The 25,654-nt window shown below is 48.4% G+C and overlaps 2 protein-coding genes across 6 annotated transcripts in view; one reads left to right on the top strand and one right to left on the bottom strand.

Moving 5' to 3' along the window:
* The window catches only part of MFHAS1 (multifunctional ROCO family signaling regulator 1), a 35,279-nt gene extending 22,756 nt beyond the window's left edge, over nt 1-12,523 (bottom strand). For all 4 annotated transcript variants that reach the window (XR_008430497.1, XR_008430498.1, XM_053940578.1 and 1 more), the window contains exon 1: nt 9,301-12,523. Coding sequence is in view for 2 of the 4 variants with exons in the window: in XM_053940578.1 (XP_053796553.1) it covers nt 9,301-12,487 (3,187 nt within the window). In the remaining 2 variants the exon portion in view is untranslated. The remainder of the gene's footprint in view (nt 1-9,300) is intronic.
* A 7,431-nt stretch (nt 12,524-19,954) lies between these two features.
* The window catches only part of TNKS (tankyrase), a 129,768-nt gene continuing 124,068 nt past the window's right edge, over nt 19,955-25,654 (top strand). For both annotated transcript variants that reach the window (XM_053941956.1, XM_053941955.1), the window contains exon 1: nt 19,955-20,478. In XM_053941956.1, the coding sequence (XP_053797931.1) occupies nt 19,989-20,478 (490 nt within the window). In that variant the 5' untranslated portion in view covers nt 19,955-19,988. The remainder of the gene's footprint in view (nt 20,479-25,654) is intronic.

The following is a 25,654-nucleotide window of genomic DNA, read 5'->3' as shown; positions in this document are numbered from 1 at the left end:
ATGAGAGATGAAAATGCAACTGTTCGGACATGGGCAACAGGAATATTTAGAGTACAAGACTGATGTCAGCCAGCCTCAGACAGAGGTCCCTGCCTCTCCATCCTCCACACTGTACAGCCTGTGCATTTCAGCTCTGCACATTGCTAAGTTTTTGCTTTCTAACACTATCTGTTCAGAGAAAAACTGTTTGCCATCCATACCTGATTGCTGCTTTTAGGAAAGAGGCCACAGGGAGTGAAGAGAGGTACTAACTAGCCAGCAACAGAGTTCCACAACAACAGCTAGAGATGCAGCAGGCAGCTGCTGCACCATGCAGATTCAAGGTCTGTACTGCAGGACAATTTTGCAGTTCTGCTGTGTCCATCATAAACTTTCAGAAACAGCATGACAAAGATGCCTTTTTTTTTCCTGCTGCAAGAAGCTCTCCCTCTGTATGTTGGCCACGCAGCAAGTGGGGGGAGTCTTCCTAAATGTGAGAACACTTGTTTTGGGATAGCCTAGGGAAAAATCAGCCCTTCTAGCAGTCCTCTGCTGCCAACCTTGCACTGATACAGAAGGCACTGCACAAGTCTCTCAAAGTCAAGCAAGACCAAATCACTGTACACCTTCAGTATTTTTCCACTGTGTGGTTTCATGGGGCAGAAACTGCTAGATGCATTGGAAGCAAATTAGGTCAAGCACCTCTGTCTCAAATCAAGCCCTGCAGATTTTGATGCTGTGGAAACCACAGCCAATTAATTTTTCAGGAAGTTCATAAACAACCCTACCTTGCTGTATGGCAGGATCTGTGCCTTATCAGATACCACTGCTCACTGGGTATTGCTGGGGAGAAAAACACCTGCTAAAAATGTAAAGAACATGCTCCAAGAGGAATTCAGCACACAGACTAGAAAGTTACTATGTACACATCATTCAAGAAACAAGTCTTGAGTGAAGTGTGCCATAATTTGGTATTCTATTAGGACAAAAGCCTAGAATATTAATTTTATCATGAGTCATTTGTGGGCATTAGGCATATAAATCTCTGTCCTACCACTGTTGTACCTTTGTTTTGTTCCTGGCACACTGTAACAGGAACAGACTGAAAACTCTACAGAAAGCAATGGGTACCATGAATGAAGGAGGAAGCAGTTTTCCCAGAACACTGTAGGTTCCCTCAGATAACACAAATAAAAATGCTTCTCTAAACTGGACTCTTGGCAAACATCATCCTAAAACTGGATAAAAGAGATGTCCTGGTATTACTGCCATAAAGAGTCTTGCAGAAATGCACTTGGAAAAGTTTGCAAAATCCCACCAATAAAAGCCCAGCAGAAGTCTCACATCATCTTATCCACACAACTCAATGTATCCTAGATCAACAACAATACAGCTACTTCCCGGAGTGTTCAAGCATCAAATCCGAGTCAGCACTTGGCAGTACAAGGCAGGTCTGAACAGGATTTGAGACTGAACTTTATTTTGTGCTGAAGGTTACTTGCCCTCAGCGTTCAGTCTAGTCTGATCTTCATGAAGCGCTCAGTTTAATGGCCTTCCCAACTGAAGCACCTTGCTCATCTCAAAACTGTTGTTTGGTTCATGCAGAGCTTGCCATGCTCAACTGCCAATTCAAAATTAATGCTACCTTGTAAAGTCCATAGGTCCTAGGCCATTTTCACACTCATCCCCCAGGAATCCACAGCTAAAACCAGTAAGGAGTGTACTCGGTACACCTTTGGGTAAAGCTCAGAGCTCTTGAAAATGACCACTGAGAAAACAAAAAAACAAATCTGAAATTAAGGTCTTGCTTTAAACCGCAGCCAACTCCAGCAGGCAAGCGCTCCAGCAGTCACAGCCCAGTCTGAGCACAGCCTCCATCCACTGGCCACAGACAAGTTACCCCTAGCCACAGAACCTGGGTAAGTCTGAAACCACAGTACCACTGACCATGTTGGCAACCCCAATCAGTGTTGCCACCAAGCTTTAGCCAGGAAAATACCACAAGTGCAATATGTCTTCAGCCTCCAGCAGCCTCCTGGGGAAGAACCATTAAGCCCTCCAAGGTGGGGATGTTCAGTCCATCTGAACACCCCAAATTAAATTTCTAAAAAAGCCACCAGCCATTTTTTTTTTCCACAGGTCTCTTACCCCCGATCTCAGTTCTTACATCCAGTTTCCCATAAAGGAAGTGCTAGAGGAAAAAACTCTCCCAGCTGATCTAGCTGGAACAAAGGCCACATTCACACAGGTGACCTTGCCATCCAAGACTGTAAACTTCATCCATGCAACAGCTTCCACATATACCACGGCCTCCTCATCTTCTGTATAAGGCAGCTCCTTCATGCTGTGGTCACCAGAATCTCATCAGCTCTCCTGATGTAGGCAAGACCAACATATAACACACCATGGAGGCAGGCTGAGACTCCTGTAACCCAAGTGCATTACTTTCTTAGACATAGGTAAGTTCTTAGCTAGTCAAAAGCACTGACACATTTTGTTTGCAGCAGAGGAATTTGGTTATAATTCACACAGTACTTTAGGCACTCCCTTCCCACTCCTTCTCCCTACAAGGAGCTCCCTGAAATAGGTATCCCACAAGCTTCAAAGCACCTGAGAAGAGGTGATCTTACTTGGCACCAGCCTGCTTACTCTCACAGTTGTCCACATCTGTGTGACAAGCACAGGTTCCACAAATAAGGAGAGAGAGTTAAAAGGACATAACTGATGATCTTGTACTCAACCCCCAGAACACGATTTTATTTACATATCTACAGAGGTTATTCTTCCTCTATTCATGATATGGGTGAGGTAGGAAAAAAAAATTGTACACTGATGACTTCCAAGAATTCAAACCCCACACAGGGCTTTTCACTACATAAATTTTTTCCCCTTCTTCCCTAGAAAATTGCTTTCAAGAGCCAAGCAAGTAGCCTGCACTATTACTAGTAAATTCCTAATTTGAGAGCACCCTAGGCTATCACAGTTGCCTGCTTAATACTGCAAAAACAATTGACACCACAGCATACAGGAGAATTACCTACCAGATGCACTCTTATTTTGTTTTTAAACTGATAATGGCTTTTTACATCTCTATCCCAATGTTAAGTAACAGGTTCACATCCCCAAATGACAAAGATTCAGCACTGTTGGTGATTTCCCACCATCCTCTCCTGAGATGCATGAGGAGTAGACCCTGTAATACACCTGCATGTGGATCGTTCACGTGCTAAATTTCAACTAAACTTACACAGGAAAACTTTTCCCACTTCAGTGCTTGTAGAAGCAGGTATCATATCACCAGACGTGTGAGCACACAAGACAATGCAAAGCATGTTTCATGACACCTGAAAGCATGTGAAGCAGCACACAAATCAGTCCTCACATAATCAACTGACTCCAGAGGGGAAAACCTCCAACAACAGCTTATCTCACCATCACAGTCAGTAGCTTTTAAACAGATCTCACGCAATGCCACAAAGAATCATTTGGTAGCCAGCAACTCTTTTATAGGTCATTTCCTGCAGAGACAAATTTCAACAACTGTAATAAAAAACACAAACGAACAAAACCAAAACAAAAAAAAAACCAAAACAAAAAAAAAACAAACAACAACAACAACCAAAAAACCCACAAAAAAGTAATGCACTGAAGGCCAAGCACTCTGCTCTGCTTTGCTTCACTAACCAAACCAAAAAGATCCACTCAACCAAATCTAGCATCTCCCTGGTTCAATGGTGGCAGATCAAAATCCAGAGGCTCAAGGCCCAGAGATGACCCTCATGGGGAACAGGTCAGGGCAAGACAAGTTGTTAAGGGACAAACCAGAAGAGCTTCCCTGTACCAGAGCTGATATAACAGGAAAGCTTTCTTTTATCACAAATGCATAGGAATTTCTGGAGTAAGGAAGAGGATTTCTTCAAGCAAGAAAGAGGATTTTTTTCCAAGCAGTCTTAAGTGTGCACGTTGCCATTCTAATTTCAAGTAATTTTAGCAAGTTCTTTATTAAGAGCTTAAAAAAAAAGCCCCAAACACACACAATATGAGGTAACCAGACACTGCAGGACAGCTGTAAGGCCTTTCTTCTGGCAACCACATTCCCTCCTGTTCCTGCATCCTCCCGAGCCAGACTGTCAGGCACAAGCCCAGGTCTGCACTGACTACTTCAGTTCTCTCCAAAGACTAATTCCCACATCCACACCCCACCAGGGACAGTCCCATGGCAGCCACCCACTCTGCATACCACACTCTTCCTCTGGCAATTCCTCAGTTTCCTCCAAGACCACAGAAATATTTGTTGTCCTTTTTAATATGTTGTTTAAATTAGAGGACGCCTCAGACACCAAACAAGAGGACTTCAAATACTGACCTTGCAGCACACAGGTTAATATGAAGGAAATCTCTAAAAATCTGTGGTGGCATATAGGCTACTACTGTGTTTCTACACTGTTACCTACAGCAAGTCACACCAATCAAGGTTGTCACTTCAACAGCACAGAAATCAGCTCTAGTCAATAAACTTAATTATCCATGCTAGAGCCACAGAATGACAGTAGCTTCCCCAAGTCAAACAACCGATCTCTGCTCTTCTTCTCTTGAACCACAGGGCCATGTTCAGCTTCATCCTGCCACCCAGATCATCCACATCCAAAGCTCACATGGTGCTGAAGTCTTGTCCCACTGTCTCCAATTAGTACTCTGCTGAAGCCACAGCCTGCAGGATAGTGTGACAACAGCCCCAAAACAGCCACAGCATCTACTTTGAAAGTCAAGCAAAAAGATTCCACCTGCAAACAGGGAAAATAGAAGGCTGCCTAATGTTAGCACCAGGTTCTGTAACAAGCAGGTGTTGCTCTGCTGCAATTGTCTGTGAAAAGAACCCCAGCTACTTAAAGCATGACTACAAAGTGGAATTAGATACCTGACATGAGCCCTCCACCAAGCAGCAGCTCAGATTTTGAAGCAACTTCAGAGCCCTTCTGACAAAACCAGTCTTACCTGCTCTCGGCTCACCTTGCATGGGGTGACTTGACAGCATGACACACCACAGGATCTTCCACCTCTCAGTCTCCTGACTCCATCCCAGCCACCAAGGAAGGTCATGATAGCTTTTGACTACAACTCAGGGCTGGTGAGCATGGTTCACTTTGAAGCATGTGCATAAGGTGGCCTAGTTAGCCCTGCTCTAGCCAAGACAGAGAGACTCACAAGGGAACTACGATACCTCCATCTGTACCCCTTAATGGACTGGCAGTATAACCCCTGCTTCTGCTCACCCTCAGTGTGGGGGACAGGCAGAGTAGAGCCTTGTGATTTCCTCCCTGCTCTGATACTTCAAGAAGGGGTTAGCAAGGCAGGTGGCAGACGTGCACTTTTTCTCCAAAAGAGACCTCTTGCTAGTCCTCCAGAGCCTTTCAAAGCTCCCCAATAGCTCTGGAGCATCCTTTTGGACAGGGGCTGCTAGGCTCACACAGTATCTTTGCCCATGGCTTTTGATGTGTTGTCATGTTTTTACTCTGTGAAAACCCACATCACTTTATCTTACTTGTGACAGCATTTTGGCTGTCTTCTGCGATGGACACAGACACCGACTTTCTTATGTCTACACTCATACAGCCCCTTCACAAGGCAGGAATAAAGGAAAACCAACGGAAACATAACTCCTCCCAGCCCAAACACCAGAAGAATCACGCATAGGACATGAGGACGCCTTGTACAAAAGACGGTCTGGAAGAGGCCGTGGTGACCCAGACCCAGCCTAGCACAGGGCAAGGGGAAACAGCAGCAGGGCAGTTAGCAGGTGCATATGAACACAAGCTTGGAAAATCCAGTCACATTTGTCCAAACAAAGCACACATGTCTACTATCAGACAAATGGCAAGCCACCTCTACCCCCCAATCTCAAGTCACTTAATAGCTTACAGGACATGAATAACGTAAAAGCTCTTCAGTCCAGGGGCTAAAAGAACATCACATAGAAATGAGAGCATTTCACAATGCCTGTGATGACCCAGCTGAGGTCTTACTGTCTTGGAGAGGTGAACCATTCCTGCTGGTCACTCAAAGACAGATATGACCTTCTTAGCCTGGTAGGGACACTTTCATTTACATACAGTGCAAATATAAAAGAAAAAAAAAAACAGTTTAACACACTGAGTTGTTATCAGCCAAGTGGATGACTGCAGCCTCAAAGCACACTGAGATTCCAGCTCAGATGCCAATTCAGTTACTATTTCACCCAGCTACAAAACGGTTTCAAACACAAAAACTTCCTTAAAAGGACCCCAACAAGACATTTTTATATCACTTTCATTCACTCTTTGCAATAAACCCTTAGAAAACTGAATCCAGAATCTCAATTTTTATTTACCATTTCTACGCACAATATCCCTGTTCCTAGAGTATTTCTGTGTGTATTATCAGTGGAAGCTATAGTGTGCAGGACAGAGAGGAAAGGAAGGAGAGGAAAAGCAAAGATTAATCCTCAACTCGTGAACTCCCTTTTTGAAAGGGATTCTAATAAAAATTTTGGATGACCAAAGAATGCACCATCAGTTTCATGAATGACGACACAGATTGCACAACCACACAGAGAGCCAGACTGCACTTCCATTTTTGAGCACAAATTTGGCAGTGTCTACACAGAAATATTTCCCTTATTAAGGTCAACTGGCTGCAAAGAACTTCTTCAGTGCAGTCCTAAAAAGCCCACAGACCTATTTAAATATTAGGAGCACTGTAATTGCCAATGATTTCCACTAAAAGAGCTTGGAAAGAAACACAGACATCTCCCTCACTACATATTTTCCTAACATTAGACCCCTCTCTTTCCTACACCTTGTCAAAAATGACACCAATCATGATTCACTTGCATGACAGCAAGCTTGGCAGCATGACTTAAACATGCACGCCTCCTGATCAACAAAATCGGGAGGAAAAATGTCTTGAGCTTCACAATTGCCAATTAGGGGCTCCTAAACGGTCTTTTATTCATAGAGCAGATACACAGCAAGGAATATTTTAGATTAAATGCAGACATACAGGCCTCCCAAGTCAAATCACAGTTCACACTTTTCATATAGTCCAGATCAAACCTGGGCTAGATTTAAGCAGCATCCATGACAACAAGCAGGCTTCTCAATATATTAATTTCATTACTCTTCAGCATTTCCACAGATCAGCCTTGCCTTTTAAACATGTTTATCTGCTGTTCTCCCAGCTAGAGTCTCATAGTATCCATGTTTAAGAGAGCCATTCCTTACCCCAAGGCAGGGTCACACCTGGGATGCTATTCTGTGTCCCTGATAGCAGAGCCTAAATTCCCTGCTGGAGCGCCTCAAAAATGCTGCAACCCCCTTTCCACAGGCAGCATCACCCAGCTGTCATTTGGAGACCGGGCACACAAGCCCCAGCTCCTCCCGTGCTCAGCACACAGCTTACCTGAGCCTTCCCTTCCCAGCACACCTGGCCTGGCTCCCAGGTGAGACAAATCCTTTCCCACCTCTAAGAAAACATACGTGGCACAGCCAAGTCCAAAGCAAAAGGCCCTTCAATGCCCCTCTCATGCTTCTGAACCTGCTCTGACCATCACTGGGTTCAGCAACAACACCAACTGCCTGCAGACAGTCTGGCTCCTCTTCAAATTTCCATTTTAAAGCATCATCTACTCAGAGGGAGAAAAGGGACAGCCACAAAGCATTCACCAGTTAAAAAAAAAATAAAAGAGATGCATGACTGGAACTGGAATTCACAAGCTAAATCTTCAATAGGTGCCCATCACACTGCACGTTCACATGTCTGCTGTCTTGACTAATTTTGGCAGGTTTCTGGGGAGGGTTGTTGGGGTTTTTTCCAGGGGTTCTGTGGCAGGTTTGTTTTTTTCAGTTTCCAGAGGTTTTGTTGTTTTTTTTTTTTTTTTTTTTTTTTTTTTTGGGAAAGCAGATCACTTTGCCCTATGCACCATGTCAGCAACAAGATATCACTCAGCATGTCTCACAGCATGGGTTCACCCCCCCAGTCCAATGGCTCTTACATAAGTGAGCAGTTGGAGGGAGATACAGCTGATGGAGCCAGGACTCAGGCTGAGAAGTAAACTGCACCTCCTTATTCTAAGCGTCCAGAGGAAAAAAAAAAAAAACAAAAAGCAAACAAAAAAAAGAAATCAAATCCCAAAAAATCCACACCTTATTCATCACATCTGCTTATGAACAAATTCAGCACCACTCACTGCTTGGTCTATGTCAAATCATGTTACAGTTCTCTGCACAATTTTGGGCTACCTCTTAATAATATTCCAACACACCTCCAACATGGTTGTTAAAATGCAGATTTCTGGAGCATTGCTCACAGTCCAGAGTGTGTTTTGATTTCATGCAGATTTACACATCAAAGCACATTTCCCATGGCACCCTGCAAGCTGCAGAGCAAACCCAAGCCGAGCAGGGAGGACACCAGTTAGGAGGCAGTACCTGCACACACAAAGTAAAACAGATGCTGCTGGAAAACAACACCAATAAAAATCACAACTTTAGAGGTGACAGCTTTAAAAAGCACCACGATCAGTCAGTCATGTTCCAGAGGAGAGAGGTTATGCTTTTTTATTTAAGGAAGGAAAATAAAATGCACTTGAGAACAGCTCCAAAAGGCACAGTTTGGGAATCAGTTCTAGGTGAGACACTAAAACAAAAAGATGGAGTATCCTTCTCTCTTCAGTGAGAAATGCTTCCCACTAGAGACAGGGCTCAAAGAATGCTCAGAAAAAGCTCTTTTTACATATGGCTTTGGAGACCAACACACCCATTGTCTACCGGGAGGAGCTTTCCTGCATTCAGAGAGACTGCAGCATAGGCCAGGTTTTGGGGGTGGAGGTTTGAAGGGGGGAACAGGGGATACCTGCAATGTTTTAGGCATCTCTATTCGTGTTTACAAATAGCTCCAAGGAAGTGAGAGCTGCAGGGTAAAAGGAACTAGGGAGAAAAAAAACACAACACCACAGTCCCAAAGGAATCAAAACAAGGAGGACAGGTCAGAGACTTCTCAACAATGGTACTGCCAACCCTCAGGCGAAAACCCAAAAAGCAGAGAGAAAAGGCACAGACAAAGGGGGATATAACACCCCCCTCCCCTGAGAATAGGGTTATTTTAAGCCTGTCTCCTTGGAGCTACCCTAATATTTTCTCTCATGACTCAAACCACCAGGGAAAGGAGTTAGAGCAGAGAAGAAAAAAAAACAAAAAAACAGAGCTAGGGCTGACCTCACAAGACACCTTTCTAGAAGGGGCAAAGCTCCAAAAGTGATGAAAGGCAAGCTGGGCTGTGCCTTACCTGGAAAAGTGTGTGGGTTGGGTGACCCTCTTTTAAGGCACTTTGAACAGAGGACATGAACAGTGTAGTACAGGCCCGGCCATTCCTGGAGCAGGACATTCAGTTCTTCCACTAAAGGCGTAATAGCTTGCCAAGCTGTCCAGATATTTGGTAGGGACGCATGACTAGCGATAGACAGAGTGTCTGGCTGCAGAGCTCCCCTGGCAGGCCGGTAACTCACCACCACAGGCACCTTTCCCCGGTAGGCATAAATCTGGTATTTGCCATCTGACCGCTGAACCACGTGGCTGTTAATCTGGACACTGTAGCGCGCAAACAAGCCGGGTGGGAAAATGAATGGAAAGCTATATTCAATCTGCAGCTGCTCGACCACGAAGGACTGTCCGCTCAGATTGGTGCTGTTGATCCATGCCTCTGCATGGGGCACCTCGTTTTTCACGTAGCAGGGAAACTTGTACCAAGCAGCTGCCCCATTTAAGGGCTTGCATTTGGGTTTGTTGACACAGTAACATAGCCCCATCTTCTCCAGCAGCTCCAGAATGAGCTGCAGATCCTCCCGACTCTGGACATGGGGCTTAAGAAGGAGACGAATAACATGGGCAGGAAGGAGGCCATGCAGCAAGAAGCCCTCCACGTAATGATGGAGCTGAGTGGTCCTCAGTTCATCAATCTGGGTGTCGCTGAGCAGTTTCTGGAGCAGCACAGTGGCATCCCGCTGGCAAAAGACATTGAGGATGTCTATGAGCCGCGGCAGGTTGTGGAACACATACTCCCGCAAGGTGAGATGCTCCTCAAAGTAGAGCAGCTTTCCACTCTCATGCAGGTAGGACAGGGCACTCTGCAGCCGATCCTCTGTCAGGCCTGCCTGCAAGCCCAGCCGGGCAGAGTCCCACCAGCTAAGCCACAACTGCTGAGCTTGAGGCTGGAAGTGCAGCTCCTCCAGCACTTGCCAGGACTTGGGCAACACCCGGTGCAGGTTTGGGAAGATATCCCGGTGCTCAGCCACCGAGAGGAGCTTGTCCCGCAGGCGACGCACCTGGCAACGGTCCTGGCAGCTGAAAGGCAGCACTGGAGACAGGATCTGTGGGCGGTGGTTGAGAAGATACTGAAACTGGGCTTTCTTTCGCCGCAAGTTCTTGTCTGACACCCCGTAAAAGGCAGCATGTGGGCTGGAGCAGCGCAGGTCAAAGTCCTGTCCCAGAGCCTCATCCACCTGCTGGACTAAGCTCTGGAGTCCCTCAGCATCCCTCTTCTCCTGCTGAGCGATCTGGTGATGGATGTCCAGGCACTTCTCTTCCAACTCCCGCTCTGCACAGAGGTCAGCATGGGTTCCCACCATGCACACTACAGCATGGGGCACCTTGGAACTGAGCCAGTGTAAGAAATAGCCCACAGAGGGGTAGAAGTGCTGAGGGACGTAGGCACTCAAATTCACCACCAGCACATACAAGGCTCCAGGGGAGAGGAAGAAAGACTGGATCACATCATAGCTCGGATCCCCTGCCAGTTCATACACAATGAATGTCAGGCCCCTCTCTGCATCTGCTGTCCAGTCCATCACCTCGATGCCCTTACTGCCTCCTGACAGTCCTCGTCCCAGTGGTACTCGGGGCACATTGGGTGGCAGTGACGGTGCAGGGGATGTTGTGTCCCCTTTTGCTCGGTGAGAGGGGACACGAGAAGGGATGTCCTGCCGCTCAACAGGGAGATGGTCTACCTGCTGCATGACAGGTACCCGAGTTGAAGAATTGTTTTGAGGCTCTGGAAAAGGACAACACCCAACTGCCACCCTCCCAATGTCCTGCTGTTGCCCAGGAAACCCTCTGTGCTGGGTATTCCCTGCCTCCAGGCTTCCCATGTCCTCTCTCTGCTCATTCTCCTCCATGAGGCACCGTCTCAGCAGAGTCTTTCCTGCATCCTTTAGGCCCATGAGGACTAGTTTGAGGCGCGGTTTGAGGGCAGGCTGAGAGTGGGCCAGCTCCTGCTGGTAAGCTGCGATGTAGGGGATGCCTTTCATGCACACCTCATAGGGGGGCTGGATGAGGGGGTTGTCTTTGATCTTCCAAAGGGTGACACGGGAAAGCTGCCCGAAGCCCTCAGGCAGGATGGCGATCTGGTTGCCTTGCAGGACCAGCTCCTCTAGGCTGTGGAGGAGCACAATGGAGTCAGGCAGGTAGCGGATGTGGTTGTTGTCCAGCCAGAGAGTGCGGAGCTGGTGGAGCTGACAGAGGTGAGGGGGCAGCATGGTGAGCTGGTTGCGGCTCAGGTAGAGCTCCTCCAGACTGGGCAGTGCCAAGATCGCAGAGGGGAACTCCTCCAGCAGGTTGGATGAGAGGTTCAGCATCTTGAGCCGCTGCAGTCTGCCGAAGCCAGCGGGCAGCGCCTGCAGCCGGTTGCCGTCCAGCATGAGGCTCTCGAGGGCACTCAGCTGGCAGAGACCCTCGGGAAGGGATGCCAGCCCGGTGCCGCTGAGCCAGAGGATCTTGAGGCGGCGGAGAGCAGCAATGCCCTCGGGCAGGGCCCCGAGGTGGCGGTTGCCGGAACAGTCGAGTTCCTCCAGGGCGGCCAGCTCCAGCAGCGGGGCAGGGAAGGAGGGCAGCAGGTTGTGGTCGACGTCGAGGGTGCGGAGGTGCCGCAGACGGCCCAGGCCCTCGGGCAGGTGGCGCAGGCGGTTGAAGCTGAGGTCGAGCTCCTCGAGGCAGCCCAGCTCGGCGAGGCGGGGGGGCAGCCCCGGGCCCTCGGCGCCCAGTTCGTTGTGGCTGAGGCTGAGCTTGCGCAGGCCCCGCAGCCCCGCCAGAGCCCCGCCGTCCCCCAGGCCCCGCAGCCGGTTGTGGCTGAGGTCGAGCTCGGCCAGGCGGCCCAGGTGGCGCAGGGCGGCGGCGGGGAGGCGGCCCAGCCGGTTGCGCCGCAGGCTGAGCACCCGCAGCCCGCTCAGGGCGGCACCCACCTCCTCGGGCAGCTCCTCCAGCCCCCGTCCGCTCAGGTTCAGCGCCTCCAGCTCCCCCAGCGCCGCCGCCGCCAGGGACGGGCGGCGAGGAGCGGCGGCACCGGGGGGCGGCGGCGGCCCCCCCGGCGGCCCCGCGTCCGGCTCGGGCTCGGGCTCGCCGGGGCCGCCCCGCAGCTTCCGTGCGCGCAGGGCGGCGTCGCGCCACAGCCGCACCGCCTTCGGGGGCTCCGTCTGAGCCATGGCCGGGGGAGCGGGCCCCCGCCCCGCCCGACCCTACCTGCCGCCGCCGCCGCTCGCCATGGGCGCGGCCGCGCTGCGCGTCGCCGCCGCCGCGACGGGCTCGGGGCTCCGCGCCGGCACTGCTGCCGCGCCGCCCCGCGCACGTACCGCCGCCGCCGCCACCGCCCCGCCGGGGGCGGGACGCGGTCACGGCCCGGCCCCGGCAGCGCCGCGCCGCCCTCGCGCCGGGGAGAGCCGGCCTTGCCTCTGGGGGACACTCCGCCCCTGCCTGCCGGGCACCGGCCCCTTCTCCCCGGGAAGGAAGGGTCCGCGTGCTGGCCTGAGACTCCTGGCCTGCGGCTTCTACCCCCGGCAACGCCGAGAGAGCGGCCTTTCGGGTGCCCCGGTGGGGTGAGCCCTCCTGGCCCCGGAGGCGGTGGAGCGGCAGCGGTGGCGGTGCTGGTGGCGGTGCCGGCGCTTCGCCGGGACCCGGTGTGTGACAGCCGCCGCCCCGGGTCACGCCCTGCGCCTGGGCTCGCTGAGAGCTTTGCGAGCCGCCCGACTCACCACGGAGTTACGGCAGAAGCTGCTGTGTTGCTTCCTGTCATTTTTTCTCGAGGCAAGGCTGGATTTTTCATCCAGCCCTGCAAGAAACCGAGGTTAACCTTTCTTCCCATTCAGTAAATGTTCTTCCGTGTTGAGAGAGTGCGAAAGCCTGCAGCCCTCTGGTTAATCGGAGCAACTCTGCCACCTTCCTGCCGTGCTTTGTTTCCTGTGCTGCATCCGTCTGGCCAGACCCTAAACACTGCCTTCTTCAGGTTCCTCAGTCAAGCTTCGTTCCAGGGGGTCGGAGAAATAGGCGTGGAAATTTCCACCTCTGCTATCGAGGGGGAATAGAGCCCTTTACAGCGGAGCCGCGAATCAGGGTGACGGAGGCTGTGGGCACTCAGTTTTGCCGAGATGTGTGACCTTACCCTTACAAATGTCAGCGACGCACCGTGGCCAAAGGTTCACAGATTTTAAAACGTCATTGTCTTTGTTCAGCACTGGACACTCCAGCATGCCTTGGGGGCTTTGGTGCTTCCTTTCACCGTGGAAGTAACCTTTCACCTTGTTTTAACAGCTACCATTGAACTATGCTATAAATTATTATTTCAGACCCATGAAAAGAAAAAAAAGGGATTTGAAATGAAAAGTAGTCCACAGGGCAACCAGGTTCACAGCCTTTATTGTCTTCCTTATTGTGGAATGCCCTCACAAGAATGACACCTTTCCTTTTGGGTGACCCTGTGCATCTAACTGCCTGGAGAGGAACAGAGAGCTCAACCAACTTTGTGCGGAGCCATAGTCACTGCACTAAATTATTGCATTTACAAATTACTAAAACTACAAGATTGCAAAGGCTCAGATTCAGTTTCTGTGTCTCTTATCATTAGCAGGCAAGCAGGGACAAAATAATTTTTCAGGCCTTCTGAGTTCTAGCAAACCTTCACCAGGTTTCTGCTAAATGCCTGAGGAATGACATCACTCTGTGTAGGGAAAATCTTCCTGTGTTGGCTGGTAAAGCCAGACAAAGGACACAAAGGACAGAGAGGAAAGTCCATGCTGAGAGAAAGTGTGAATGTATGAAGGTAAAACTCATCTCCAAGTAGAATTCAGGAGCTGCCCAAAGCCAGCAGAGGTAGTCCTGAAGGCTGGGCTCACGTTTTGGCTCTACAGCCACTGCCTGACTTCTGCTGGAGAACAAGTATGCAGGGATACAGATGATCCATGAGGCTCTGCTGAGAAGTCCTAAACCTGGGGATAAAATTCTTCCAGATCCTGGCCCTGGGAAACAGAAATACTTCATGGCTTCTTGCTAAATTGTGCTCATCTAGAAGTAGTTTCCAAGCTTGCACTCATTTATTTTCAGAGTATCCCTGCCGTGGGTCAGTACATCTTTTATTTGGGCTAACCTAGTTTTTGCTTTTCTGAAGGTCACGTGGGAAGTAGCCCTTCACTGTACTCCATAAGAAGCACTCTCCTTCCTCATTTCAAAAGTGGCACATTCAATTCCTACTGGGGAAAGTCATTCTCTTTCCCACCCTCTTGCCCAATAGCTCTTGTTGAAATGAAACCAGGTTGATGGTTTAATTTCCAGCCTTCTACATGCAAAACCACCCAACCTGTTGCTATCAAAATTACATTTTTAAATCAAGACAGTGTTTCCAGAAACAAAAGATCTCTGCTGGGAAAATTGACCCTGGCTTCAAATTTGTAGCAAATTTTCTTCTTTCCAATGCCTTGTGCAGGTAAAGACAACAAAAGCAGCATCATTCTTGAGGGCCACCCACCCCATGATTCCTGTGGACACTGCAGATCCTCTCTGAGGCCAGGGCAGGCTTCCAGTTGCTATATGACCTGCAGCAAGTGAACTCAAATGGCTGCCACTGCATTTTCCTCTTGTTTCCCATGGGAAAACTGGAGGAGCATCTCCACTGGGGATGCTCCAAGCAGCTGCTTGGCTCAGCCAGCAGAAAAACACCAGGGAGAGAAGTGCTTATCTCCATCTGCCTGCTATTAGAGGTCATAGCCTGTATTAAGCATATCTTTCTGGCAGCATGCAAGGACAGACAGGGTAAGTTCCTTTCACTAAGCAGGGAAAGTTTTGACTGTCAACCTTCCTATCAAAATATGCAAAGCAGCAGGAGCTGAATTCCTCCCCATCGAGAGGGAGAAGCCATGCAGCACTATTCAAACTTTGATCACCTGGTGATGTAGGTGATGAATGAAGCTAAGGCAGAAGAAACATGATGAACAGCATGCTGACACAAAGACATCCCAGAGCTGCTTGAAGGTTGTCCAAAGAGGAAAGCTCTGGTGCTTTCCTATGAACCTTACACTTTATCCCATTATACTTGCATGAGTGTGCAAATCCATAATGGTGTCAGCCAGAGATGGTTTCTCTTGGCTTTTTCAACACATTCACCACAGTCAAAGCTGCCAATAGGGAATGAGATAGGTAGTTTCTGGGGAAAAGGAAGATTTTATTTCTTAGGAAATGTGGCTTTTGGTACAGACCTAGATGATCCCTTATCTTCCCATCTTCTTAGGCAGAGGAGACATATTTTTCCAAACATGACTTCCTCATTTCCTCTCAATTTACTCATCAGCTTACTAGAGGTCCATTAAACATGAGCATCAGCATGCTGGATGTTGGTTTTGGAGCCATTTCCTAATTTTTGGAGGTTAAAAATATTCAGAAACGCCAAACCCCTCTCTTGCTGCTCAGGATCAGCTGGGACTTACAGCCAGGTGGCTGTAAAATTGCCAGGAAATCTATACAGCATTTTATATTAAAAAAAAAAATCCCATTTCAGTGGGTTCCATTATATGTCAGAATTGCATTTGCAGTTATTAATTTTAAATAGTAGTCCTGCAAAATCCTATTGATGGAATTTAATTATTCAGATGAAATCTGAAGTGCTTCCACTTTACTGAGCCCTGCACCTGCATCATTAATAAGATTTCTATGTAAAGCACCTTCTTCCTGGGTCAGGCAAAAGGCACTGACTAATCAGCAATATTTTAGGCCCTTGCAGGACAAGAGGTGCAAATGTAACCAGCTGCTTGTGACAGGACATGAACTTAGCTCAACAGAAGCACCAAGCTGCTGTGGTAAGCAGATGCAGGGTGTGCTGTGGGCCAGTGCAAAGCTCACAGGCTCTGGCACCAGCGGCGAACAAGGCTGGCAGGCCCTTGGGAGACTGCATGCCCTCTGCACCACCAGACACACAGCCCACTTATTAAAAACCCCAGGGTCCTGCTTTGGCACCAATTCTTGTTTCCAAGGGCTCGGTGGCTGGCTGGGGAACAAGCAATGGGTTGACTGATTGCTTTAAAAGATCCTCCACATGTTCCTCCTCAACCTTAAGTAGAAATCCCGTGAGGATAAAATTTTGCCCAGAACTGCATCCTCCACACTATTTTGCCCGCCATTTCTGCAAGAGTGCTATGAATCTACCCCAAGGCTTAACAAACCATATACAAATGGTGTTGGCAGCACTTGAAGAGATCCTGGACATGCTCTGGGTAGGGGAAAGAGAAGGACTGGGGTGAATAGCACTGCTGTTTGTCTCAGCTTTCTGCAGGGGAGCAGTGGGGCTGTACTTATGGGGCAGGAAGACTAAGGAGAAATTTGGGAATGCAATAGGATAGGGACCCCCACCCAAATGTGGGAGTCTGAAGAGGAGGTGCATCCCCAGAACTGCCCTATGTAACCCACAACCAGGTCCCACTTCCCCATAGGTAGGTCCCATACTGTGAATCCTAATTGCTTTGCTTGTTTCTTCCTAGGCACAGGAATTCCTTTCATAGAATCACAGGAAGGTTTGTGTTGGAAGGAACCTTTAAAGATGATCAAATCCAACTCCCTTGCCTTGGGCAGGGACATCTTCAACTAGGTCAGGTTGCTCAAAGCCCCATCTCACCTAGCCTTGAACACTTCTGGAGGCGGCGCATCCATAACTCCTCTGGGCAACCTGTTCCAGTGCCTCACCACCCTCATGGTAAAGAATCTCTTCCTAACATCTAATCTAAATCTCTCCTCTTTTAGTTTAAAACTGTTCCCCCTTGTTCTGTTCCTACATGCCTGTGTAAAAGTCCTTCTCCCCTTTTTCTTATAAGCCTGCTTTAAGTACTGGAATGATACAATGAGGTCTCCCTGGAGGTTTCTCTTCTCCAGGCTGAACAACCCAGCTCTCAGTCTGTCTTAATAGGAGAGGTGCTTCAGCCCTCTGATCATCTTTGTAGCCCTTGTCTGGACCTGCTTCAACAGGTCTAGAGGACCCCAGAGCTGGATATAGTACTCCAGGTAGGGTCTCACAGGAGAGGATTAGAGGGGAAGAATCTCCCTTGACCTGCTGGCCATGCTTCATTTTATGCAGCCCAGTACACAACTGGCTTTCTAGGCCAATGTGAGTACACATTGCTGGCTCATGTCCCATTTTTCATCCTCCAATACCTCTCTAGCCTTCTTTTGAAGGTTGACCCAGAGTATAGCATTCCTTACTCAATCCTACAACCAACATTTTAAGGCCACCATGGATCCCCAATGTTAAAAATACTACTTGTATTTTTAAAAGTCTTTTGGGAAGTAGAATAAATGTTTGCATACCTATTCATTTCATAAAAGTGATGCCTTGGTTTATGGGAAATACAGAGAGAGCAAAGGAATATGAGTTTTTTTGCCACTGATGCCACAAAAGCAATTGGAGGGTGACATATAAATTGTGGGAATCCAGTGGTGAGCTGAACAAGTGCATGCTGATGCTCTGGCCTCTTAAATATCTTACAAAGCTTGGTTCTGACAAAGGGGGATGTTGCAATTAGCTTGCAAAGTTCTTTTGGAATTTTGAAATGAAAAACAGCTGTGAAGCAGCAGCTGTACAGATTCAGGTGCCAGGGAGGTCCTGCTGAGCTCTCTCAGTGCCTGGTCAAGGCCCATGCCTTCTATGTTATGGGACAAACAAGAACTGAAGTGGGCACATTCAAATGGATCTTCATTTACTTCTCCACTAGTCATGGGGACTGATTTAATGTCTCCCTTCTCATTACCAGCAGAAAGGTACTTAGTAGCACTAGACCAGATTCCAATTTCTTCTGAATTCCTATTTTCTGATTTTCTGTGCTCCCAGCACTAGACCTATCAGTGCTTCTTCAGCACATCACATGGTGCTATGCAAACACTTCCTAAAGTCCTTTTGCTACCAAACAGCTAAGGCAGACGTATTTAGTAGGGTGAGGCTGGATGGCCTTGGCCATATTCACTCCTTTTAACAGGAATTCCTCATCATTCTTCCCATTCTCTGACCTGTGGCTGCTGCCCCACAAGGTGTACTGAGAATTTTCCAGAAATTGTTGCTGTTGACATTACTCCTGTCAATGGAATCTCCCTTTTCTCACAGATTAATGTTAAGTGATCTCAGTAACAACTGTTGGAGCTTTCTGACTTAAACCGTAATTGGTGTTTATATCCTCCCTAGATATCAGAAAGCCAGGAGAACTGTGATCTCAGCTTTCTTCTGCTTTCCAAATCCAAACCAAAATCATAATTTAAATCCTTCTGCTTCTGCCCATGTTGTTCAGATCTGCTCATTCAGAGGGCATCTTTTGATCCCTGATATCCTTAGATTTCTCTTCCTTACCTTTTAGCACTGGTTACCCCTGGTAACCTTCTGCCTGGCTGCCCCAGCTTCCAGTTCCAGCTCTCCTCACTGTGTTGTTTCTGAGCAGATGGAGTGTTCCCCACTTGGCCTTTCTCCACCATTTGCTCCATGTGGCTTTTTAGTGACTGCCTTGCTCTGGCCAACGGGCTCTGCGCCAGTGCTGCTTTCCTCCCTGGAATGAGTGAAGAAGTGGCCTTTCAGCTTAGCTAATCAACTTTTAAAGAACTGCCAGGCTCCACTTAGGTTTCTCCATCAGCTTTCTCTCCTAGTCTCACTCCATCATTTCCTGGCTTTAGGAAAGGAGCTGTACAGGAATGAACCAGTGTTCAAAGCCAGGTTGGATAAAACCTTGAATGGCCTTGAGGAAGGTGTTCTCTGCCTATGGCACGGGATGTCGGGACTACATGATCTTTAAGGTCCATCCCAAGCCCATAACATTCTACATTTCTGTGATTCTACGAAGCCACGCTGCCGGCTGGATCGCCTGCAGGGGAAGGGAGGTGAGCGCCGGGCCAAGCGCCGGCTACCCATCATGGGGGCCGGGTAACCCACCCACCTCTGGTGTGACCAGTAAAGGAGTGTGATTTGTTTGTCACTGATGCCACAAAAGCACCTGCATGGTGAAACATGAATTGTGGAAAGCCGGCAGTGAGCTGAACAAGTTCATACCGACGCCTCGTAAGTATCTCGCAAAGCCTGGATCTGACCATGGGGTGTTAAAACTATCTTGCAAAGTCCTTCTGGAGTTTTGACATGAACGGGGGCTGTGAAGAAGCAGCTGCCCAGATTCTGGCGTCGCAGCCGGACCGTGCCGTGGAAGCGGAAGAAAGCTGACTCGCCCCTACAGCGGGCTCCGCAGGGGAACACCGCCCCTCGCCCTCCCCTCCGAGGTCACGCCTGAGGAGTTGCCGTCCCGCCCCTCTCCCGGCCCGGCAACTGCGGAGGGGACGCGGTTCCCGAGCAGCGCCGGCCCCGCCCGGGGCTCCGCCCGCCCCACCCGGGCTCGGCCCCACCCGTGGCTCCGCCCGCCCCGCCCGCCCCTCCCCGGGCTCCGCCCACCCCGCCCGCCCCTCCCCGGGCTCCGCGCCGTCCCGCCCGCCCCTCCCCGGGCTCCGCGCCGTCCCGCCCGCCGCGGCCGGCAGGGGGCAGGCGCGCCCCGCGCGGGGCGGTGCCGGGACGGCGCGGCCGCGCCCCGCGGGTTCCGCGCGGGCGTCACGTCCGTGCGCGGCGCTCGGGGTTGGCGGGCGGGCGGAAGCGCGGGCGGGGCGGCGCCGTTGCCGCAGTGACGAGGCCGGGAGGGGCGGAGCGGCGCGAAGATGGCGGCGGTGCCGCCGCGTCGCTCCCAGCACCATCATCACCACCACCACCCGCCGCCCGGCCCGGCCTCCCCGCCGCCCACCGCCGCCTCGCCGCCGCGCAGCCCCAGCCTGGCACCGGCCGCGCAGCGCCACAGCCTGGCCGGCCCCGAGGGCGAGGCGCCCCCCGACGCGGACCGGCCCCCGGCCGCGGAGTGCGCGGAGGGTTCGGGCGCCGCCGCGCCCGCCCCGCCGCCGGGCTCGGGCAGCAGCTCCAGCGGCTCTTCCTCGTCTTCGTCGTCCTCGTCCGCGTCGTCGTCGGCGGCGTCGAGCCCGGCAGCGGAGAGTCCAGAAGCGGCGGGGCCGGGCGCGGCGAGCGGGGCGTTCCGCGAGCTGCTGGAGGCCTGCAGGAATGGGGACGTGACGCGCGTGAAGCGCCTGGTGGACACGGGCAACGTGAACGCCAAGGACATGGCGGGGCGCAAGTCCACGCCGCTCCACTTCGCCGCCGGTGGGTACCGGGGCCTCCCGTGCCCGGCCGGGGCAGTGACAGCGAGCGGGACAGGCAGGGTTCCCCTGGAATAACTTTGGGCAGGGGCCCTCCAGCGCCTCGGTGATTCGGGAGTGGGCAAGCCTAAGCTGGAAGAGTGTGAGCACACTCTCTTCCCCGGCGGCGTTTCGCTACAGGCTGTTGGGAGATGGCTGTTAAGTCCCCTTCCTCTGGGTGAGACAGTGGGAGAGGAGATCCTGGGAGCGTAAAGAGACTCTAAGATCTAAAAGTATGGACAGTGATCTCTGTGTTTGATATCCACGGGCTGCTGCAAACTTGTGCAGTGGACTTAGGAAGCAAGAAACTGAAATTCAGGACAGAGGTGACTTGAAGTAGTGGTTTCACGTGTATTGTAACAGCTCAGGGACTCCTGTGTTGCACATGCACTTTCATGGGAATCAGTTTTGATGCCTTGTACTTTGTAACTTCTTTCATTTCAGCATGATTACTGGTTGATATCTGCATCTCTTGTGGTCTGGGTAGGCTGGGGAAAGGGATCAAGTGGAACAGCTGAACTGTATAAGTTACAGATGTGTCCAGGAAAGAATATACCTCTTTGTGCAGAAAAGAGATGTCATTGTGATCAGAGCTAATGTTATAAATTTAGCAGTAAGGTCCAACAATGTAGACTAACTGGAAGTAAATGTTACCTTTTGGCAAATAGAGCAGTAATAGATTACTGCAGTTCATAACAAAAATATTTCTTACAGGCTGTATTATTCACTGGGGGCACAAGGCACACAAAATTAATGATAAAAGTAAAATGAAGAAAGTCTTTTAAATCCTTATTCCTAACTCAGGGCTTGTACAATTGCTAGGTCTGTGGTCAGTCTGAGAGCTCTCGGAGGTGTGCCACAGTGTTACAGAACCGGACCTTATATAGTGAAGTGCACAGATCTAGCTTGAGCTTTGTGGTGCACTGGTACACATAAATTAAGATAATTAACCAGTCTGTATCGAATCATCAGTTTTTAAATGCTGGCATGTGGCTCTAAATCACTGTTGAAATCAGTAGCAAAATGAACATTTTGTGGCACAATGTTGTCTAGCACTCTGAATAGTGCTGTACAATTTATCAGTTAGATAACACACCCTGAGATTGTATGGGTTTGTTTTCATTTTCAAAGTACAAGAGGTATTTGACAATGCCCCTAAGGGAACTTTTGGTCCTGAGAGGTTTTCTTCCCTTTCTTCTCTGATCCCTGAGCTCTACTGCTGAGATGGGGCTTAAGCAAGTGGAGTTTAAAACACAGCAAACTTCTGGGTATGGAGATGGACTTAATTTCGATGAACCCTGAACATAATGCTGGTACCAACTGCATGTATGCTTATGAAGTTCTTAATATTTTGGAAAGCTTGGGTTTACTCTGCTAATTTTGGATTCAGACTTAAAGTTAGATCTTGCTGCTTCCCCTAAAACTCTGAGATCTCAGCTTGTAACTTCAGTGCCTGTATAAACTAGTGCTGAAGCAGCAGCGGGTAATGTCTGCTCTGATTAGAGAAGAAAGTGACAAAACTTACTTGAGGGGGTAAGGTTTTGAAAGTTGGTAATGTTATTAAGATGTTACTGTAATAGCAGTGGAAGGTGATTTGTTGTAGCATGAGGAAAATAGCAGATGAAGTTCTTGTATCTAACAAATTCCCTTATCTATTTTTCTAGATTTAAAGACTTTCCTTAGATACCATACCTACTTTATCTCAAATTGCTTCTTGTCTGGTGCCAGTGGATTAGACGTGTGTAAGAGCATTAGGGAGACTTCTTATCGCATAGATCTTGAGATTGTGCATTTTGGAAAGGCCTGTAAGCAAGCATGTTGTTTGAATGCAGCTGATCTTAAGCAGTGTATACCTGCCAGTGATGCAGTGTGTTGATTTGATCTCCTTTGTGGGCCAAAGGTAAAATAAAACTTGTTTGCTTATGAGCATAGCAGTCTGCTGTGTATAGGAAGCTGTGTTTTGGATAATAACCCATGTTTATGAGCCATGCATAGGTGTGAATTGTATGGCCTTAAGTAGGGAATGGGTGGACGAGAGTGCAGGATGTAGTGTTTTAAACTGCTTTTTCCAAACTTCTTGAAGCCTAACTCTTAGGTGAACAGAGTTTCACTTCTGATGTTGTGATTTGTGAAAGAGGAATTCTTCTAATTTCGTCTTCATTTCCCGTTTTTAGTACTGAATTTTTTTTTCCTTCCCCCTCTCACAGGGTACTCGACTTCTCCCCAGCTCAGTCTGTTTTTTCAGATGTCTATCTTGGCAGCAATGCCAGGCAGTTAAGTTCTTTTACTGTAATAGGGAAGGATAACTTCCCCAGTTATAGTTCCCTGTAAAAAGTATTAAGTTTGGGTTTCCTTAGGCTTTGTAAGGTTTCTAATTTGAAAATCACCTTTATGTCCTTTTTTGTGGCAGGACTATAAAAAGAGGAACTTCTGAGAGCACTCAGAATCCTTGACATAGGTGTAAGCTGGAGAGCTGAAATCTGTTACCAATTATTTTAAAAGCTGGGGATAGGTCTGAATCTGTTTCTAGGAGTTGGAGTCACCTGTCCATTATTCACTTCCAGATAAATTGTGCATGGCTGCATCAAATTGGAGCAACAGTTTTATTCACATTTTCTCTGTTTGGGATACCTGAACTGCCAATTGAACTGAATAAAGGGGAAGTTGTTCTTCAGTTCTGTGTTGATGTGTCAAGTAGTATGCTGAATAAATCTGACCTGCTTTAGTTAGTTATTAATGAAGGAGAAATTAATACTGAGGTGATATCACAGTTATAGAGGCCTCTCTTGCAAGCAGGAAGAGGTTGAGCAAAGCATAATTTTCCTTTCATTCTCCTTGCTTGGAAAGGGGAAAACTCAGTACTGTTTCAACTGCTGTGTGGATTGCAGGATATTTGGGTCTCTGGTACTAGTGCAGGCTTTGGATATTGGCCAGCAGCACCCAAAAAGCAGGTTTTAAAGACTTGAAAGTGATTGAGTGACTTTAAAACGTACAAAAAAAGAAATTAAGTGGAGGTATTAATGTATGCATAGCTTTTACATTCAGTTTATTTCAATAAAAACTAGCTTGCTAAAAAATTTAAAAAGCAGCTGTGCTAAGCATGGAATACCTAGATAAGAGTTATACACTTACTCTCTTCATAAGAGTACTTCTCTGAGTACTCTTCTTGTGGTTTGTAGCTTAGCAATTGTCTGAACAAAACCCAGGTTTTAAATGTTATTACAGGATCATCCAATGCTAAGGAGTTCATTAAATAATTGAACTCTTAACTTGTGTTAGAAGTAATGTGTTTTCTCTTGTACTTTGCACCCTCTTCAGTGGAAAGTTCTGTGTTCTGCTTAGCGATTTTCTTCTTCAAACTGGGTTGAATGAGACAGACTTTTCCACTCATTTTTCTACTGCATTCTTTTGATCTAAACATGTTACCTCTTTTCCTTGAGAAAGATCTCAACTGTCATTGTTTATTTCACCAAAATAAGAACATCTTTACTGTACTGTATGCCCTTCAGTGGCTGAAAATACTTGTAACAACAGTGTTTTCTGTTCTTGTAAACTGGCCTGACAATTCTGCATTTGATGGTGTTGTTGACACATAGTTGATAAAATACCTCTTTTGCCAGCACGACCAAATGATTTGGTTTTTCTATGTGTATGTGTGGGAGGATGGGTTGTAGGAGAACAGAGATAGTGCTGAAGGCAATCTCACCCCTGAGGAGTTGTAGCTGTACTAATGACCAAAGAGTAGGAACAGCTTTGCCTTTAATAGGTCACAGCTGTGTCCAGTAAGGATGGGTGTTCTAAAAGAGTGGGTTAGCTGGTTGAGAGGAGAGTTGGAGTCAGTTGGCTCTGCTGCTGTGAGGAGCAAGGGTCAGGTGTTCATGTTAGGGACAGTAAGGGTTAGCATGTGCTGCTAGGGACAGAAAGGGTCAGGTGTTCATGTTAGGGACAGTAAGGGTTAGTATGTGCTGTTAGGGACAGAAAGGGTCAGGCAGTCATGATAGGGACAGGTAGGAGTCAGCCAGCTGTGCAGAAGAAAGAGAAAAGGAGTCAGTGCTGTGAGAGCTCACAGAGAGAAGGTATGAAAGTCTTACAGTAAGACAATAAACTAACAGTGACAGTTCCCATCCACTTTGATTGGTGCCAAGCACCAACACCAACAATTGGTGGCCTGTATGGGGATGGATCCTGACATGTATGTGAGAGGTAGATTTTTTTTCCTGTTGGGAATGCTATTGACTTTTTTTAATAGTTGGGTGATTTTAGTCTGTGATGAGGTGTCATGTTTTAGTTACAATTTGTATGGGATATAGTCTGACTTTACTTCACAGCCTAAGATACATCCTGTGCATCATTATGTGGTTTGCAAGTTGAAGTACCTGTGTTGGTTCATTATGTTTGAAGCAGGCTGACTGTGATGCATTCATGGCTCTGTGTGTATCATCCTCCATGCAGAGCGCTCACACACCAAAGTTGATTTTCTGTGACTTTTTTACCATTAATATACCTGGATGGGGAGGACTCCTGTGAGCGTTTGTCTGAAATCTGAGCTTTTTCCTAGAGCCACCTTGGTAACAGACTTGCTTTTTCCCTTTTGAAACAACATTGGGCTCTACAAAGGGATACATATGTATTTCCTGCTGACACCTTGGTTCATATGTTTTTAGACCTAGTCCTTGCTGGTAAATAATTAATAATAGCACCTCTTTCAGAAGTGACTAGGTGGATGGACCTGGTAGAAATAAGCTGAGTCCTACTCAGTTTCTTCATATAGCCAGAGTCATAAGCCTGTCCAGTTCCACACCCATTTAAGGGGAAGTTAAACTTTTTTTTTGATCAGGAAGTTAGTTCCTCACATTCTTGTGCAACACATTCTTTTAGCTTTACAGGTGTTCTCTTTCTAGTGTTTTATCCAGGGATATAGAGAGTACTACTAATGATTGCTGAACTGTGGCTTAATGCCCACTTCTGTACCAAGAAGAGGTAGAAGCTTCCAGGAATGGCTTTTGGAAGTTATGGAACTGGGATCATAGAGTGGAATGTTCTTGGTCTCACTGAAGCTCAGGCTTGGAGAAACCTGATTTAAGGTGACTTGTTAAAGCATCAGTGATACAGCTTGTTTTCTTTCTGCTTATGTGTGTAGT

The sequence above is a fragment of the Vidua chalybeata genome, chromosome 4 (assembly GCF_026979565.1).
Source record: "Vidua chalybeata isolate OUT-0048 chromosome 4, bVidCha1 merged haplotype, whole genome shotgun sequence".
Taxonomy (NCBI): Eukaryota; Metazoa; Chordata; class Aves; order Passeriformes; family Viduidae; genus Vidua; species Vidua chalybeata.
This window is presented reverse-complemented; position numbering and strand designations above follow the sequence as displayed.